The 20,030-nt window shown below is 41.8% G+C and overlaps 1 protein-coding gene across 2 annotated transcripts in view; it reads right to left on the bottom strand.

The window, feature by feature from the left end:
- lasp1 (LIM and SH3 protein 1) overlaps positions 1 to 18,275 on the bottom strand; it is a 37,722-nt gene extending 19,447 nt beyond the window's left edge. Inside the window, exons 1-2 of one of the 2 annotated variants that reach the window (XM_022203571.2) lie at positions 17,735 to 18,275; positions 9,236 to 9,330 (exon numbers count right to left, since the gene is read on the bottom strand). In XM_022203571.2, coding sequence (XP_022059263.1) covers positions 9,236 to 9,330; positions 17,735 to 17,803 — 164 coding nt within the window. In that variant the 5' untranslated portion in view covers positions 17,804 to 18,275. The remainder of the gene's footprint in view (positions 1 to 9,235; positions 9,331 to 17,734) is intronic. The other variant, XM_022203570.2, reaches the window with a different exon arrangement.
- Positions 18,276 to 20,030: the final 1,755 nt, after the last annotated feature.

The raw sequence follows: 20,030 nt of genomic DNA, 5'->3' as shown, positions 1-20,030 counted from the left end.
AATAAACCCTGAGGACAATTTTAGGCAGTGGGAAGCGGAAAATCAATATGGTTAGATCTAAACAGGAGCAGAAGCCGGCTAAAGTTCAAGCTCTGCAAAACAACACACCCCAACACTTGTTCTGTTTCTGCATCCATCTATAACACAGGCTGGTCTGTGTACTCTCACACTGGCCTTTCACGCCTGATAACACTCATTTTCTTGCAACGACATTTATCTGCAATATTCAGATGTAGTGGTTTGGTGCGTTGGCAACATAATCCAGCGATGCAAATGAAAGTCGGCTTTCATTGTTCTGAGAAATGTAATCAATGGAGCAAAGACACGCTTTCCTTCAGAGACAGGCTAGGTTTTTATTTGTTCGTCATATGAGTGACACTTGCTAATGCTGAATCCAAATATTCTGTCTGCTATATTGCACATGAAGCGGCTTTTCAACTATGAAAACGGCTGTTGTCTAATGTAGAAGGACCAATTAGCCCTACTGAATTCTCAAAATCACTATGATACATATTACACTTAAAAATGTGCAAAAAATAAAGCATTTGCACCAAAAAGATTTTGTAAAATTCTGAAAATTCTACACTCCAAGGCACAATCAAAGTTGTAACTGTGTTAGCTGGGACCAACATTTACATGACAAAAATTCTGAGACTTTTGGGATAAACTGCAGGCTGTGCTTACACAGAGCAGAGATGTGCACCTCATATATCATCAAGATGACTTTATTCTACATGTTGCACTTCGAATATTGCCATAAACGAACCATTTATACAAACTTAATTATGTCTGTGCTCCTTGGCGCAATCGAAAAGCTACGTGTGACTCAGCTATGGCCAAAAGTCACATTCAAAAATTTGTTTAGGCTGAACTGCAGGCGTTGTTTACACAGCTTGAAGTATGGAAACAAATTTAAAAATATCAGCAGTAGAATGTCTATAATACAGAAAGTAGACATTTTTCGAGGCTTGGTAACAACTGTGAGACCCTGTAAAATGTCACACAAGTTGATTCCAGGTTTTGCAAAGAAATTCAACATCCATTTTTTCTTTTTGATGATTTATGGCCTTCTGTACAAAAAACATTTTTCAGTCCATCTATTTGTATTTGTGCTGTTTCTGTAGTGGTGCTTTATATAGAGGACTTCATACTGTAGTGAAAAGTAAGTGCACGGTAAGTAAGAAATGTCTAGAAACTCGGGCTGGGTGATATGCCAAAAAATCTCGATTTTTTTTTAGTCATCTTGGACGATTACGATTTTTGTTTCTTTGCGGTCTGTTTGCTATGGCTAGTGGTAGCCATGCCGCACTTTCGTAGCTGCCAGCACTCTTCCCATTCTGTAGGGTGCCTCTGCCGGAGGTGCTGAAAGAGGTTAGTTGTGCTGCTACTCTTCGTCTTCACAGTACTTTTGCAAACCTTGCACATGACTGTAGTTTGCTCTGTGTCAGTCTTGTCAAAGCCGAACCACTTCCATATAATCGATGTAACATGAGGCCCTTTTCTCGCGACCGACTCTTCGTCTGCTGTTCTGTCCGCCATGACAGCGGTATGAGTGTTTTGGTGGAAGGAGATGAGAAGTGGAAGCAAACACCAGTGCACAAGTCGTGAAAGGCAGAAGAAGAATCTGTATTGTTATATATTTAAGCTGGCCTCGATTTTACGATTTGGCAAATTTTCAAATCGTCAGGCTTTAAAAAGACGAATTAATCAAACGAATTCGATTGATCGTCCAGCCCTACTAGAAACTGCTTAAATTCAGGGGGTTGAGCATGAACATCACTTTTTATGCTGATATCTGTATGGCGACAATATTAAAATAGGTAAAATAAATCTAAATGAGCTCAGATTTTGGAAATTTTACACATCCCCTGTAGTCTAATTTACCAGCAATGATGTCCATATTTTTCCAGGGATATGTCCCCTGATGAAAGCTGGGAAACTAATATCTGTGCTCTGGAGCTGGGTGTGCCTGCTTTGTGGTGGAACACCCTTCCCTCCACTGAGCATCACTGCTCCTAAAATCCCCCACTTGTCTGAAGAAGAGGGTGTGTAGCCTGAACACACACGGTCACAATCAGCATCTGTGTTAACATCCTCAATGCATCTTTAGAAACTGTCTGCTGCACTTAAGGGTCAGTGAATTGCTGCATAAACATACGAGAGGGCTGCAGATGGAGGCTCGGTGACTCGGTGAGATCCTGTAATGGGCTGCGGAGTGTGTATGTGCAGCGGTGCTCATGTTTGAGGCTACGAGTGAGTCACAAGAACACTCATCTATCTGTCAGGCTGTATAACAAGGTAATAAGTCGTAGACGGGAGAGGGTGACACATGCACAAATGCTAAAGAGGGAGTGATCAAAGTGGAAGGGAGGTGCCACTGAGGGAGTCAGGAGGCCACGCATGTGTCATCACACACGCACACACAACCACACACAAGCTGCCTACTGTGCAGGAGGAGGCCTGTTTGGACAGTGGAACCAGGAGACGGACTGGTCAGCTTGACCCTGTGAGACCTGGAAAGGTTGCAATGCATCATTCAGCAGGAACATTTCATTAATATGTACATAACATGACGAGTTCAATGGGTGACCGAGGAGCAGCAAGCTGTGAAAGCAGAAGTCTCATCAAAACACACACACAAAAACAGAAGGTTTTTTGAGCAATATTCAACCATAATTTCTTGAAAATTGAACTAAAAACAGATAACGTGTAAAAATCACAGAAAAAACACCAAAATTTACAGGTTATGCATTTAAAACAAAACAGGCCAAAAATGTAAAAAAAAAAGTCTGCATCAAAAATGTGCCTTTCATAATTACATGTTTTCTTTTACAACGTTCAGCTGTATTGTATTTATATCAGCAAAAATATTGCAATTGTGTTAGACATTTGGCATTATTTGAAAGAAAAATTAGGAATATTAAAGATTTTAAAAGGCGCATCTTTTTTAAAAATGTTATTTTACAGATTTTCTCAGTTTTGTTCAATAACAGACAAGTAGTAAAATTTCAGCAAAAAAGCATCAATTTACACATTAACCATAAGTAAAAAGGCCAAAGCTATAAATAATCTTCACATCAAAAATTTCCATCTAAAATATTAATTCAATAATTTTCAAATGTAAAATTAACGTTTATTTATTTACTGTTTTTAAATCAGCAAAAATATAGCTATTTTACTGATTTTTGCCAGTATTTAATATGATCCAGTCTGAAAATTGGTAAATAATGTCTTGAGACATTTTACAGATTTTCCCTGTTTTGGTAAAACTGTAAATAGCGTCCATATTAAAATTTGGTATTTTTCCAATTAGTAATTTGCTCTTTTACAATGTGAGACAATGAACTACACCACTTAACGCTATTTAAACCTGCTAAAATATTTTTATCTTACACATATTTGCATTTTTTTTTTTTGAAGTTTTTGAAAGTTCAAATACTCCACAGCTTAATATATTGTTTTCTGGCATCCTGGCTGCCTGCTTTTCACCGTTTTGTAGGTATAGTTGCTAGAAACAGCACTGAAGACAGACAAGAAGAAACCAGCTCTCCAAGACTGGGACTGTTTTTGCAGACACTTGGCTGACATACACAAATAATGCAGGCAGTTTTAATGCTGTGACTGATCAGCGTATTTGAGACCGATTGATATTTCTCTGACCTTTCAGTTAAGCTGGAGTTAATTCATCAATACAAAGAGTGCAGCGTCATGCCACAAAGTGAAAGTGGTTTTAATCCAGGCCAGTGATGACAAAGATTAATTCTGACTCAATTAATTGCCGTTAATGATTAGCTCGATCAAAGCATGTCAACAGATAGCAGGCTTTTTGTGTTTAATACTTTGGACTCTGAAAGAAGTCATTATTCGTGCCGTTTATAATTCAGTAACCCAGCGTACATTTCATCTGTTCTTTAAAATTCTCAATTCAACCGAGTCAATTTTATGGTGTCAGTGGTTAAAAATGGTTTGATCAGCACGTGAAATTAAATCTACAATTATTGATTGTTATTGCGGTTGACTATTAATGCAGGAAGTGGTTTAAAACCTGCATTCTATGGAATCACAGGAGTGCCAAAATAAATAGGAAATAAATGTGGAAATGTAAAGAGAATCAATAAAAGAATCAATAATAAAAATAAACAAATGTAGTAATATTCTTTTTCCATTTTGCTTTTGCTTATTCCATTTTGTCTTTGCCTTTTCTGTTTTGTCTTTGCTTTTTCCGTTTTGTCTTTGCTTTTTCCATTTGCCTTTGCTTTTGCTTTTTCCATTTTGTCTTTGCTTTTCTCACTTTGCCTTTGTCTTTTCCATTTGCGTTTTGCCTTAGCTTGAGCCATGAAGTAAAGGCAAAGGCAAAACGCAAATGGAAAAGACAAAGGCAAAAGGAGAGAGACCCGCCTACAGCCATTTGATTGACAGCTTGAGCCATGAAGTAAAGGCAGTCAATCAAATGGCTGTAGGCGGGTCTCTCTCCTTTTGCCTTTGTCTTTTCCATTTGCGTTTTGCCTTTGCCTTTACTTCATGGCTCAAGCTAAGGCAAAACGCAAATGGAAAAGACAAAGGCAAAGTGAGAAAAGCAAAGACAAAATGGAAAAAGCAAAAGCAAAGGCAAATGGAAAAAGCAAAGACAAAACGGAAAAAGCAAAGACAAAACAGAAAAGGCAAAGACAAAATGGAATAAGCAAAAGCAAAATGGAAAAAGAATATTACTACATTTGTTTATTTTTATTATTGATTCTTTTATTGATTCTCTTTACATTTCCACATTTATTTCCTATTTATTTTGGCACTCCTGTGATTCCATAGCATTCCTCATCCAAACTGGCTGTTTAATAACATCATGATTCAAGGAGCTCCCACATGCAAAGAAACCGGAAGGCAATGTAAATGACAGCACTAAATCAGGACATTTGTGACGGATTAATGTCCAAATTAACATCAGACTCAGTCACTAGGGCAGAGTCCCAACGTTTGAGTCTATAGTTTCCGCTGGAATCTGTCCTCCTGAATCTCCCACACTCTACTGCATCTAAACAGGGATGAGATTCTCAGGGAAGAGTTTAGAGGGAAGAGAATGAAAACAAACAACGCTTATATCAATTACAAAGGACAAATAGAGAGGAGTAATGATGAAGCAGTTATCCCACGGAATAATAACAGAGAGCATAGCTCGCGTTCTTTTTCCTGAAGCAGGAGGCTCTTCCACTGATGATGTTTACTCGAACAAGGCTTGTTTAAAACAAACGGGAAGAGGCATAATAAACAGGCTGTGATGGGCCTGGATCCCTCGTGGAGGGAACATCGGAAGCAGGAAAGGGAAAAGAAGGAGGTACTTTAGTCGGCAGTGATAGAACGCACAGAAGTGACAGCCGGACTGCACAATTAATTGAATAATAATCATAAATCATGGTCGCAATTTTGGCCTCTACGGTTAAATGCGCATGATTAACTGTGATACTGACATTTAAAATGCACATACTGTCAAAGACTCATACTGGAGATAAAAATCACCATCAACTTGGGCGAGTGACATTAGAAAGAAAACAACTGACTGTCGCTTTTCACACATAAAATAACAGAAGCATCTTGTGCACAGATAGTTTTACTGTAGCCTGCATGCAAAGCATTTAGGAACATCTGCAAACTGTAGATTTATCTGTAAGCAGATGTTCAGCAGAGAGGCATTTTTGTACAATCATTTTTAAATATTGTCTCTGGTAAATGCACTAAATGCATGTCAGGAAACCCTTATTTTAAGTCTCACACTGGCATGAATACAGCACAGTATAGAAGTAAATGCAGTTCTGTTTATTCAAATGTGCAAATGCAATAAAACAGTTTTTTGTTCCCTAAAACACTGAATAATCTAGCTAACAACTGAATGTAAATGTCAATGAATTAAAGTGAAAGTAGGAATGAGCGGCACGGTTAAATCTAGAAAACAGACGTGACGAACGAGATGCTTACCACTATATTTAAAATGACCATCTATTATTATGCCAGTTTAGCTTATAATTAGGCCTGCACGTGGGCGTTTTCACTTATTTTGGCTGATTAGACCTCTGCTTCAACCCACCTGAGTTCCAAGTGTCACGTAGGCTCAGTCATAACAACACAATGACAACAGCTTTGTGGGTGCAGCCTGAGTGTAGGGATTTAATGAGTAAGTCTGGAGCCAACAACGCACCTACAACGCAAATTTGGTCCCTATCCAGCACAATCTTAAAAACACAGACATTCCTGCAGCACAGTTTAAAAGCACAGATACATTAGATAACATTAACAATGGATTCACTCCATTTAGTTGCTTCAGTTTCAGCGTGTTAGTTTTGCGCTTACTAGCTCACTCGGACACTGAGCAATTATTTTGTTATCATTTGTAGCACCTGTGTGCAATGAATGAAAGTCTTTCACAGGACATTTCCAGCTCACATGTGAGGACAGGTGCACATTCTCACCTGTGAACGGATAAACCTTTTGTTTAACTTGGAACTTATTTGCATGCGGGTCGTTTTTGCCTCTCACATCTAGCAGTTCCTTCTCGGGTTAAATCGCAGCCTTTCATGGAGCAAGAAGTGCTCCAATTTGAGAGAAAATGCGCCATTTTCCTGAGAAGTGCGAATCGGCTTCATGAATATAAAAGAGCCGAGAAAAAAAGGCAAGTAATTCACAGAGAAATGGGGAAGCTCTTGGGCTTCCAGGAAACTTTTTAAAAAACGCTCACACCAAACGGCGAACACCTGTACTGCCTGACGGAGGACATCTTTTAAGAGCAACAACGCACAACAAAAACAATCCAGCAGCCAAATTTGGATGAGTACAGTGAGAAGAAAATTGCTTTGCTTTAATCTTTAATCCCTACTACAAGCAAGGAAAATGGACGCTTGATCCAAACATATGAACAAGTAAATATCATGCTCCGTGAATAAGAACAGCAGCGAGTTTTTCCATATGTAGTACATGGAAACAAAATAAAGCATCATGCTGGAGACTAGTTTCTGGTATTAATCATGAAAGAAGCCAAATCATACACAAACGGTTGATCACAAGCTATGGCCCGGCCACTGACTTGTAATGATGGAAACCGCTGTCACAAAACTAAAACTAGACTTGGATACAACACCATTATTGAAATGACACCAAAGCAGAAACCTAAGACTTACATAGGAAACGATGACACACTATTGTAACGGTGTGCATGCAAAGCAGTGGAAGATATGAAATGAATTATTGTAGTGCGGCGTGCTCGTACATTTTCCTATCCAATCAGACCCGGATGAACTCTTCGTTATGATCCGCTCTTCACAGGTCACTCCACACTACTGCCAATAAAAGGTTAAAGCCATGTGGGAGCAGTGTATTAGTGCACATTTATAATCAACCTCATTTACAAGTTCTGCAGGAGTTTAGTTGACCATTTAGAACAATTGTTGATCTGCATGTTTGGGAGCAGTCGATGTTTTTTTTGCAGCTTGCAGTAGCGCGAACGCTGCGTTTGAATATGGAAATGTCTGCTTCACTAGTAAGTTAGCTCTAAAAATAAAGCCAGTATGAACAGTTATGACTGCATTTAATTTCCTTGTCAAAGTTGTCAGAGCCTAAAGATAACATTGAGCTTTCTGAATTCTTTAACCAAGTCAGCATGTTTGTCGATAAGACGCGTTGGTAAGCTAGACATGTTGGCTCCCTCAGCTTAAGTTTCAAACTATTTTTATAGATGGGCTTTGTGGTGACTGTGGGCCCACATGTCAGCTGAAAGGGAAATAATGTCACATTTTGCTTTGTGCATCTACTTTGTGAGCAATGCAAGCAATATGTGGACAGTAGAGATCCACCGATCAGCGACCTGGCAGATTATTGGCGCTGATGTAAAGCATTTTTATGATTATCAGTGAATTAAGTCTGCCATTTTGGCTCTGATTCAGTTGTCCAACAGCTCTGTCTGATTGGCTACATGTCACAGCCAATCACTGAAAGCTATTGTTTACACAGAGGGACAGATGAGCACATGTGCAGAGCGAAGCAGCTTCGGTGAATTAGCAGTGCTGTATTTTCGAGGTGAGTTATAGCAGATGTTAATAAAGTTGTAAGAAACACCACAGTCTTACACAACCTGTTACACAAAAAATGCCCAAATAATTTGCTTGGTGTTTGCGCAAGCGGAACTTATTTTGCAGATGAAGCTTGGCTAAGGCTAAGAGGTCTGCTGTGCTGACGTAAACAGAGGAGAGCCTTTTAGCGCTACGTTACATGCTAACGCCGTCACTCATATCTGTTGTACTTATACAGTAACAGTAACTCCAAATATTACCATCAGTAATTATCTTGATTACCAATAATCAGCCCTGGAAAACCATAGCGGTCAATCCCTAGTGGACTGTTGGCACTTGTTTCTGCAGGCATGGCTCTTGTTTTGCCACCAGGAAAGCTGGAGTAGGCTAATGCAAAAAGTGAAACAGCGGTTTGCACGCCTACTATGTCTGAAGAGAGTGATAGAGTGCTGCAGACACAAAGCTTCTATTACATCGCTTTCAGCCTTTTCTTTATGAATAAAATAGGGAATAGGATAGCTTTTAATGGCAGGGTGTTACAATATCTTTCTAGTATCAGTATAATGTGCAACACTCGGTGAAAATGACAATATAGGCATGTCTTCTTCACTTTTTTCTCTTGCAATAAAATGGCAGTTCGGTGGAAGAGCTTGTCTGAACATGAAGCCTTCCCTCTGCATTCCCTCTCAGAACATGCACTCACTGTCCTAGTCTGACAAACACACTCACAGGGGAGGAGAAAATCATAAGTAACGAGAGAGGGGGATTCCGTGGATTCCTGATGAGCCGTTAGCGAATGAATATGTGCCGAAGCGTGAGTGGACATGCTAGTTTTCAGAGTGTCCGCCTGTGTCACTGTAGAGGAACTTCAGGAATTTCCTTTGTTGATACCCCCCCCCCCATTTCCCCACTGAGGAGGAGGAGGGAGGCACTTTCCCACACCACATATAGGCCTTTTCTCTGAGGGGGGGCGGGAGAGAGCTGGAATAGTCACAGATAAACAGCACAGGAGGGAGAAAGGGGCCGTAGCGGGGTTGCAGCATGCAAAATCACACTTAGAGAGTCCTATTTCAGGCTGTGGACAGATTAAACGCTGCTGTCAGTGTCTTTGGGATGCAAGATGAGGATAAAACACGAGACAGGCTCGCTGACAAACACAAAATGATGACTTAGGGATGACTTACGCATTGCAGTATGGTCTCTTCTCGAAGCCTTTGTAATTCTTCATGTTTAGAGTCATTTTGCAGACCTCGCAGCTGAAGCATCCTTTATGCCAATACTGTCAGAAAAACAGAGGACATTGCAAGTTAAGGGGAGGGAAATTTGTGCCACTTGTTTTGCTTTTACCTGCATGACAAACACAAAAACAACATGCACAGGAGCTGAATGAGTAAGGCATGGACATGGTGACTGTTAGGACTGGGTGAAAGGAAGGTGAAGCAACGTTGTTTCTGCACGCACAGACAATAACTTCCCTTTTGCTATCAAAACGTACGGTTACTATTTATAAGCAAACTGCTGCACTGGTGTGTGTGGCAAAGTTGGTGACGGACAAGCTTGCATTGTCATTTCGCCTCTATGCTAATGAGTTTTCACACCTTGGATGTGAAGTTTATGTCGTTTTCTATATATACACACAACAACAGAGGTGCTGCCCTTTGGCTTTCTTTCCATCCATCTCTGCATGTTTCTTTAGCTTGTCTATCCATCTTCGTATGAAACTGCACCTCTATCTCGGTCACCACCCTTTCTCCCTTCCTCCCACCCACTCGCCTCCTTCCCCTTCGCTCTCCTGGCACTGGGCTGATCTGCGGCCTGAGGGTTCAAAGAGGGATTGAGGGAGGGAGGATTGGAGGAAACATGAAAGGAAGGAGCTGGAGAAAGCAAGAGGAAGGGAGCAAGCAAAGGGGTGGGAGAGAGAAAACGCCAGAGTGAAGCAATGATCTGGCTTCTCCCGCTATCATCAAGGGAAGGGAAGGGAGGAGTGCAAAGACACTGAGAGAGAGAGAAAAAAAAAAGAATGGGAGGGAAAAGAAAGAGGGAGTCCTTATTAACATGGCCTCAAGGCGCTCTGCCATCCCTCTCATTCTTTCACCCTCTCTTTATCACTTTCCACACCAATTGCCCACACACAAAACACTAATCTTCCAAACAAACTGCACAAAAAAGCCGATTCAAAACACAGGATAAAACTACAGAAAGTGCAACATCATTTTCTGAGCGTTTCTCTTTTAAAACACACATGCACATCGCCGATTTGACTCTACTTAAGGTAAAGGCGGGCATCACTGACAGAAACATTCATCATTCCCTCACATGCAGGGATACAGTTTGATAATGTAGCATGTGTTTCAGGTTTGATACACAGCTGGGGGTAAATCACAAAGATGTTGAGGTCTGCTGTCAGTAATCGCAGTCACAGCTATGTTATGTATGGAAACATGACCAAACACAATGAGCTGTTCACTTCAGACTTTATCGAAAATCTAAAGAATAGCTTCAGGCTGTTTTAAAGAAAAGCCTTGTCTGTTCTGTCTGGATGGAAGAGACCACCCAGGGTGGTATGCACCAACGACGACCAAGCGTATGTATGTGTTTGACATCAGTGCTTGTAGCTGTGGGCAAGCAACATTGTACCGAGACATTCAAAAGACGAGGCTCACAGTGGAAACCGGGCCTGGTCTCTGTTCAGTGGAGCTGTGATCCGCAGCCAAACACACTGGGCCAAGCCTTCGAATGCAAACTCCTTATCCCGCTACAACCCAGTCGGGGCCTGAGGGAGTTGCAGATGGACACGTTGTGTTACTCTTTCCACTGCTCTGCCGCTTCATTGTTCTGGCCAGAACTGCAATGGCAAAATCCCTTTACAAACAACAACATTCTGCTGGCAGATTCCATTTCCTCTAGCTTCAGCTGATTTGCAGCTGTGCTGGCTGCCATCTTCACATGTATACCGTCTGGTTCATCTGCTTACAATGCAGCAGCACAGAATCACATTCTCATCTCCTCATCTTCAAGAAAACCAAAACAAGAATGAACTGTCACAGTGGAAGCCTGACGTGATAACGCAAATGCTGAGGAAACAGGTGAGTCGATGAGCTCAGCCCGGACTTCGACACTTCGGTTGTTTCCCAGAGTAAATATTGACTTTGGGGAGTTTCCAAAAAATAAGCCTGCTGAACTCAAACTATTCCTAAGCCTCGCCCAACCTGCTAACCCACATTCCAACAGGACAGCCCTCGTCACCCTCCACCTTCATATGGACAACACAACCCTCTCAGGTGACAGGTAGCAGGGGGACTGGACAAGCTGTTCAAATCAGACTGCCTCTTGGAAAGCAAAAAAAAAAGTCGCAAGCAGGCAGATCTGAACACAGGTGCTGAAAAGATCACGCTGCAACATTTGGAGGGACTCAGGTGTTAATAGTTGCAGTATGAGGTGAATATTAAAACTTAAAGATATCAACAGATGAACCCCTTGAACCCCTAAATCCGTGGGCAAGTTTGTAAGGTGTGGTGTCTTTGAAAAATCACGATACTGCACTCTTTATCAAGGCCAAAATGTGTAAAAATGGAAAGAATGATCAAATTTTCAACTTTTGGACAGTTCTTAAACCAATCCTGTGCACTGTGCAGGTGGCATGTCATCAAATTGCTTTGCTTCTGCATGTCTCAGCTAAATAGTTGCCAAAAATAAATAACTTACACTAACTAGTTGTGCAAAAAATGACAATTCTAGTTAAGAAAAATAGCCAAACCCAACCTCAAAATCATGACATTTGATCAAAAACATTTTATTCTGCATGTCTTCATTTAAAACAAATCGCTTTAACAAACCAGATTCTATGAAAAACCAAAGAATTCTGTATTAAGCTGCACAGATGAGAAACCATGAGTGGCTCTGCTGCAATGAACAATAACATGCCAAAAAATTCAGAGACTGGTCGGCTGCAAAAGAGCAGAAAGGAGACAATAACTCAAAAACGTCAGTAATAAATTATCTATAGTATGTAGAGCCAGCAGTTTTTTTCCCCCCAGTATCGGAAACATCTGTGAACACTTGGAAAAATGTTGTAAATGGCGTTTCAAGTTTGCATTTTCAATTTTTGTGCAATAAATAATCAAAGAAATTCAACTTGTTTTTCCACTGAAGACATTTCTGCACTCTCTCCATGTCTAACAATTGTTACGGTGTTTCCAGAAAGTTGCAGGACTTCGTCTTCCAGTTAAAAACGAGCCCACGGTGAGCAAAAATGTGACACCTTGAAACTGCTTGAGGATCAGAGGGTTAAAGGAGCACTTGGTTAAGTTTAAATTCGATTCAGTATGCATTCAGCCGCTGCAGGCCTCTTCTATAGCTGTGAGGCTTCACACACATTTATATTTATACTGTGCAGCAGTGGTTGCAGGTTCCCACTGAAAAAAAAAAATCAAATGGGCTCAGGGAGGTGAAATATAAAGACAAGTGGTCACTCGAGACGCATTTGAGGTGCATTCTAATACTAGACACGAACGGTCGTTTATCTCAGCTAAACCAAGACTTACTGTACAGCCTATTACATCTAAGATTAAGACAAATCGATGGCAGTTGCAAAGAAAGGGACAGAGATGTGCGGCTGAGGCACATTTCAAATGTGTGTTATAGAGGCCATCCAGCAGTTAGCCTTGTCCAGCTCGAGGAAAACCTGACTCTTGGGTGCCAAGGCAGGATCTGGCAGTCAGCTGGAAAATGAGGACACTGCAGAGATGGAGCCCTAGAAATAAAACACCCATATAAAAAAAAAACAGCTCTGTCTCCTTGCATCAGTGCAGCTCAAGGGCACATGTGCGCCTATATGTATGAGTATTAACCATGCAACATGAGTGTAGAGCTGTGCTGTATGTAGGTTACGCGTCTCGGTGCATGATGCATGTGTGTCAGCCAGGGTCCAGCGCTCCAGACAACAGTAAAAAAAAGAAAAAAAAAAATGCTCAGTCAGCCTCACGGCTCTCTCAGTGAAATGCAAGTGGGCCTGGACGAAAACCCTGCAGCTACGGGAGGTCAACACAACTTTAAACCTCACACACACAGAGGGACAGTGAGTGAGAGACTGACCAGAAGCACGCTCTCACACACAAACTAGAATCAGATAGGAGACAATTAAGTGACGCGCTTAAAGCATTAAAATGCTGCTGGGATCAACCACTTCCTATGTCGGCATTAGCGTGTAATCTAAACAGGGCAGATTACTCACTTGCTTCTCATCAAGTGACCACAGCAACAAATTTTAAAAAAACCATTTGATTTCAGCAGAAACATTGGTTGGGGAACTACCTACTGAGTGACTAGCTGAGCAGACAAATAGCTTGGCAAAATTTTCTATCCGGATTCATTTCTGATGATATCATGCTATTTTTGGAAGAAAATATGAATATCTTTGCAATCTTTAACCCTCGTTAAATGGATTTGCACGGCCCAGTCCTCTGCTAATCGCCACATTAAGCATCAGATGAATTCAGCGCCTTGTAACACTGAAAGACATCTCATGGGGCGCTGATGAAATGTTTTAGAACTCCTGGTTAAATCGGCAGCAATTAACTTCAATCTAAACAACTTTGTTGTTGTGCTTTTAGTGGCTAAGTAGGCAGTTTGAATCACACTATGATGGCGCTTTGACTCCCATAGTTACTAAATAAAACCAACACACAACACAGAGACGCACACTCCAGCAGCTCAGTGAGAGTGGAAGATTATTCTTGTGTAAGACAGTACGTGCCTAAAGACAAAGTGCCCACATCTGGCTGGTGCTAATAGCGGAAACTCATTAATCCATGCTGGTTAATTATTAGTCTACCTGATGCCATACATTGTACCCCAGCCCAGGGCTTTGTTGCTGGCCAGCAGGAAGACGGTGATTTGAGCAGACAGCCTATGCTAGACTAGGGTATGCAATTACCTACACTCCAGACTACGACGTGCGCCGAGTAACACACACACTCTTCCACCCAGTTAGGAGATTAAAATAATCCTCCCAGAAAGGATGAGAGATGAACACAGTTAAGGTGAAACGTCAAACACTTCTGCTTTGTCATAAATCATGCGCATAACAAATGGTGCAGCTCTGTTACCATGTCATGTTCTAAGGCTTGCCGAGGATAAACCCGTCTCTTTGCCGCCTTTTCTGCGAATCTTACTGTAAGGCGGTGCGGCAATGACAAACCGGAATTTTTGTGCGGCTGCAAACAAAGCTGGCGACAGAAAACAAAACACTGGTTCCCTTTTCTGATTAAACGCTCAGACGAGAAGTACCTGGCCGCCCGCTGTCGAGTCAACACCTCAGGTGATTTTGTCTGTAATGTGCATTTGTGTCTGTGAGTCATCAAAAGGAGGTGACTGGCGGTGGCTGCACAGATTCCTCACCTCCTGTGGCATTTGGACAACATGAATCAGCTCTCAGAATAATCTGTCTAAATATAGGGCGGCAGACAAATTCCTCTCGAACTAAGGTTTGGGAAAAGTGTTCATAGCAAACAGACAATGTTTAACTCTTGCAGAATTACTATTAAGCTACAAACAGCAAGTTGTTTATTGATTACATGCTCTGCAAGCTAGACAAAGTTGTAGTTATTTCCAATAAGATCATTTTTTAATGTCATATGTCTGCGTATGGGCATGGGGTGCATGCTATAAGCCCTTTCATACAGTATGGACTGTACAGAGCTGCTCAACATGAATATATTCTGACCTTCAACCTCTTTATCCAGCAACTTCCTGGAATTGAAACAGCAGCACAACTGAGGCTCACATCTTAACCAGAAATCCTCCAGAGCAGCCAACTAACAGAGCAACCAAATTGTTAAGCAACAGTGAAAATGGGCACGGGTCAGCCGGGGAGTACAGAGCTACAAAACGTGTCGGATACAGGCAGACAGTGAAGAAAATCTGATTACTGCAACCACTTTAATAGGAACTGAACATGTGACATTGTGTGAAAAGCAAGATAGCAGGCTGACTGTAAAAGCTTTTCGCTGACATGCTGACCCTCCCTGCTGGCTTCTGTCCATCTGCACTTCTTTTGGCTTTTTCTACTAAAGAGCTGCTTTGTTTAGAGTAGGGTTGTGAATTACCTGTTAAATTTGGAGTCATGTGGGAGATAACATAAAAACTGTGTCTGATACGAGCAAACAGAAGAAAATCTCGCTGGCATTGAAACACTAATCAAAATGTTGTGACACTGCTAACATATTCACGAGCCAAAAACACACATCTAAGAGCCAGAGGCAATGTTTGTTTTTGCTACTTGGTTATTAAAAGATGAGCTGTCAGAATACAACGAAAGGTTTCTCACATTATTCACAGACATTTTAAAATGGACTGTTATAGCAGCTGATTTACTACTCAGGGAACTGGTTTACTCCTTCAAAAAAAGGCACAATGACACATACGTCACAGTTAAACATTAATAAATCGCCTCAAAGTTGTAAGAAGACTGTTGCTTCACCTGCAGGTCGGGACAGGCTCTGTAATTCAGTCACAGAAAACGCAAACAGCATGTAGCAACAGCAAGTACACAGACACTCCAGCAGAGATGAGTGAGCCGCTCCACGTGGATTCTAACATTTATGCTGAAAATACACATTTCATGAGTGCTCAACACTGCTGTTAATCTTTAAAGGACGCAAACAAATCAGTCATATTAACCCAGATACTGCACATTTGCTTGTTTGCATAGAAAGCACTGGTAAATAAGAATGCTTCCTTGTTACAACTTTCATTGGCTGCAGTTCAACAGCTGTCCTCAATTGAAGCTACAAAAAGCCAGTCTGATAGATATGAGCCTCGTACCCCAGCCAAATATGCATCTCTCACAGCCAGCAAGCATTTTAAGCTCAAAAAGGCAAGCCAAATGAGAAGGCAAAACCGTCAGCAGCGTGAGCCTCGACCAAAATTCACTTCCTGCCTTTACATGTGCTCGGCTGCCCGCTCCTTCTGCCTGGCCCTGCCCTGCTAAACTGGAATGCAGCTGACAGACAAACAAGCCTCTGTGGTTCGGCCTCCAAAAAGGGAGGTATGTTACAGAGGGAGATGTGTCAGGTAAAAGGTGCTGGCCGAGAATACCAATGCAGCAGTGGCAGGGGCCTCGGCTCGGCTGCTTTCACCTGAGCTAGCCTAGCACACGGAAAAATCCTCAGCCTGAGCAGCCTCGGCTCGCTTAAAACAAACAAGAGTGGCACAGAGAGGGGAAAGGAGAGGCTGTTTTGGTGTGTCTGGAGGGGTGAGCGCTGATGCGGAATGGCAGCAAAGACAGACGGCAGGCTACCCTCCTGAGCTCGGTTCAGAGCTGGGAGATGCCACAGAAGGCCTCTGACAGAGCACGTTTTATGGGAGTGTCTGTCTGCTGGAATGCACTCTGCTTCAGGGCAGATTCCACAGCGCATTCAGGCTGTACTTGTGGCAATCTGATTCCCCATCAATAACCAGCCTCCCAGCAGCATAACTTGGAATACAAGGTCCAATGCGCCAGCTAATCTTGGATTGTTGGTTGCGTGAAGAAGGGGTTCTGGGGTGAATCAATCCCAGTTCAGGGCCCTTTGGGGAAAACATCAGTCACAACCATGGAGCAGAGGAATAATGCATCCAGTCAGGAGCTGATGCTACTTTAGATAAAGTGCTTTGTGAGCTCTTTCTCCACCTTCCTTGCCTGTCAACGCCGACAGATAAGCACGTCTCAACAGGGATTGATTTTCAATAGCCATTCAGGCATCCATTAGGCAAATTATCTACTTTACCCGAGCCCTGCGTTGGTAAAAAGACACATAAATATAACCACCCATGTGCCAAGCAAACAGACCCCACCCAGGTGATGTTGGCCTTATCTGGTGGTAAAGGTACAGCTCAACTGATTGCAGCAATTTGCAGTAAATGCAACACATCATGTTCACCTTTACCTCCTCAGAGATAAAGAAAGAGATGTGCAGCAGGACTGTTAACTCCAGTTGCAGTGAATTAGTGAGATCCAGATTCACTATGGGATGAAATTGATGAGATTAGCAACACAGGGCTGAGATTAGGCGTCTGCTTTGACTGGAAACTGAACAAGGCTGCTCGTCTAATCATACCTGATACAGATTAGCCAGAGAATTGGACACAGACATGTCCAAATCAGTGTATTGAACAGCACTGAAGACGTGTTATAAAGTGGCTGTATTATTCCCTAAAGCAGACTGGAAGTCTTATGTATGGTAGTATATGTAAGGAAAATAACTTAAAACACGTTTTCTAGAAAAATACAACCGTTGGCTAACCAGTTTTCCTCAAAGCAGTGGTGCCAGCCAGGCCCAGGCCAGGCTAGGCTGTCGGAAGACGCTAGTTTGGGGTTAAAAAAAATCACAACCTCGAGGCATTTTATTGATGAAAAATGAAAATTTTAGCTTCTTCTTGCGGCTTTTTTATCGACAAAAAGCGGAATTTATGCTCCTCCGTGTTGTTGTGCCATCGCCTCCCAGACGTTAGCTAGCCGCTAGCATGCCCAGCTAGCGAATTACCTGTCCTGTGGGGGTGTTCGATTCATTCACAAAAACGGATGAAAGGTGCAGCTTTAGGGGAGAAGAAACACACCCGGGTGTGGTATAAAAGGAGGTAACATTATTGGGGTTGTTTCAGAACAGAAGCATAGAGAGTACGGCGTTTTTTCGTGCTCTTACCTTGTCCAGACAATTCACTTTTTCCGTGGGGTAAACGACTAGATTACATCTGCCACACATCGGATTCATGTTGGAGGAATGCTCTTCTAGCTAGTTAGCGCAGAAAAACCGCCGCTCGGAACCGTCGAGTGTTCGCTTGGGAAACTAGCTACAGGGTGCGATTGTGATCTGTGGCGGGGACAACACTAATCTAGTTGTAAATCCAGGAGGTTGTTGTTGTCGTTGTACCCGCACAGCTGGCTGTCAGTCCACTAACCAGACGCGGAAAGCGCGCTCCCGCTGCCTTCCCCTCCTCCTCCTCGCTCCCCCCTTCCTTCCTCCCTTGAGTGCGCGTGTCCGAGCAAAAAGGGGAAGAGGAATGGTGTGGGAGGTTCGTTATTGTTTAGAAAAACTCGGAATAAAAGGTTTCGAAGCAGCGCAAAAACATCTGTGCATTGTGCATATTCATGAAACTGAGTCCACAGCGTTTGCAGGAAGTCCTCCCTCTTGTGCATGTTCACGTCCTCCCTCCATCTGCTGCTCTCGCATAGCAAACTCATGCGATCATTTTTATTGCTGCAGGTTTTTGGGGCTTTACCAATCCGCTGCTGCTCTCAAATCACATTTTTACACATCTGCCACGTTCACTGCATGTCCTACTTCATGTCCAGGTCATGCACTTGGTTAGGCTGACATCTGCTGACAAAAAAGCTGTACTGTATCCTCCATATACAGTCCCAAATCATCCTTCCCTCTTCCAAAATTTGATTCGTAGTGGTTTATTGTGGCTGGAAATGACATAAACAAGTGACAATAAAATGCTACGCTGTGTTAGACATGTTAATGATAGATTTGTACTAACAATTCCATTAAATTGCCAAGAAAATGCAGCTTCTATATGGGGGCTCATTTTAGTTCAAGGGCCACATGCAGCCCAGTTTGATCTGAAGTGGGCCACATCAGTAAAATTAGAGCAAAATAAACTATAAATAACGACTGCTACAAAAATTTCAAGTTGTTGTAGTGCAAAAAGTACTATTTTGAAAACATTTAACAAACTGCCTTTTTACAATACATGAACAACCAGAAATTTCTTGAGAAAAATAAATGCAATTTCAACAATTATATGCCTCAGTTTATCATTTACACATGGGCATTGCAACTTAATGATCAGAGTATCTACAAAGGACCCAAACATTTAGTCACATCTATCTTTAACTGGACGATATAGTATTTTACTTGATGATCAAAACAACTTGTCAAGATCTAGAAGTTACTTTAAATCTACAGTTTTACAAATTCAGAATTGACAGGTAAAGTCTTTTAATGTCTGGATTGTATCCTCTGGCAGGCCACATTCTGGCCCGCTGCCATGTTTGGCACCCCATGCCCTATACCATTCCATATAGTTCTAGTAATGTCTATCACGTTCTAGAGTACATGCTATAATGTGGGCACATCCTATGCAGTAATTCTTTAGTCAGTTATAAATCAGTTGCAAATTATGGTTAAAACCAGAGAGCTTCACATTGTGGGGCTACAGAGGCATATATATAAATGTCTTTAAGTGCCAGTGGCCACAGTGCAAGAATAATTAAAAAGTATGAAGAGTTTCACACTGAGAAAAATCTCACAGGACTTAGTAAGAAGCAAAACAATACTCCTGTGCTGGCAAAGATGGTAGAAGCCAAGAAGAATTCAAGGATCAGCACTGAGAGCATCCTGATGAATGTGAGGAGTTCTGGTAGCAACATGTTGGATACAGACCAAAGAGGATTTCACTTTTCCAAGACAGACACACAAAAGCTCTGCTGGAAGACGAAGAAAGCTTTTGCTCATCAGTTCTGAGTTTGGATGAGATGAAAATGTTTGGACACAAAGAAAAGACGAAGCATTCAACCTCAAAAACACCATCCTCAAGGTCAAACATGTAAGGAATGTGATGCTTTGGGGGTGTTTTTTCGGTGGAATCATGAGAAAAGAGGACGTCATTAAGATTATGGAGGAAAACATCAAGTAGTCTGCAGAAAAACACGCCTTTGGGCAGTATTGGAGTTTCCAACAACACAAATATCTTAAACATAAAGTCAAAGAGGTCAACAAATGGCGAGCAGAAAACAAAATCAACATGTTGGACTCCAGATCTGTCAAGAATCTGTTAGGAAGTCTTCCAGACTCAAAGATCTGGAGATAATTGCAAAGGGGAGTGGAACAAAAGCTCAGTAGATACAGCTAGTTAGCAAAAAATTAACTGTTTGATAACTGTAATGAGCACTGGTTAACTTTGGATATTCCATTTTCATTAAACATGGACGAA

Source organism: Acanthochromis polyacanthus, chromosome 21 (genome assembly GCF_021347895.1).
Source record: "Acanthochromis polyacanthus isolate Apoly-LR-REF ecotype Palm Island chromosome 21, KAUST_Apoly_ChrSc, whole genome shotgun sequence".
Lineage (NCBI taxonomy): Eukaryota > Metazoa > Chordata > Actinopteri > Pomacentridae > Acanthochromis > Acanthochromis polyacanthus.
Note: the sequence above shows the minus strand (reverse complement) of the source record. Positions and strands in the feature narration are given on the sequence as shown.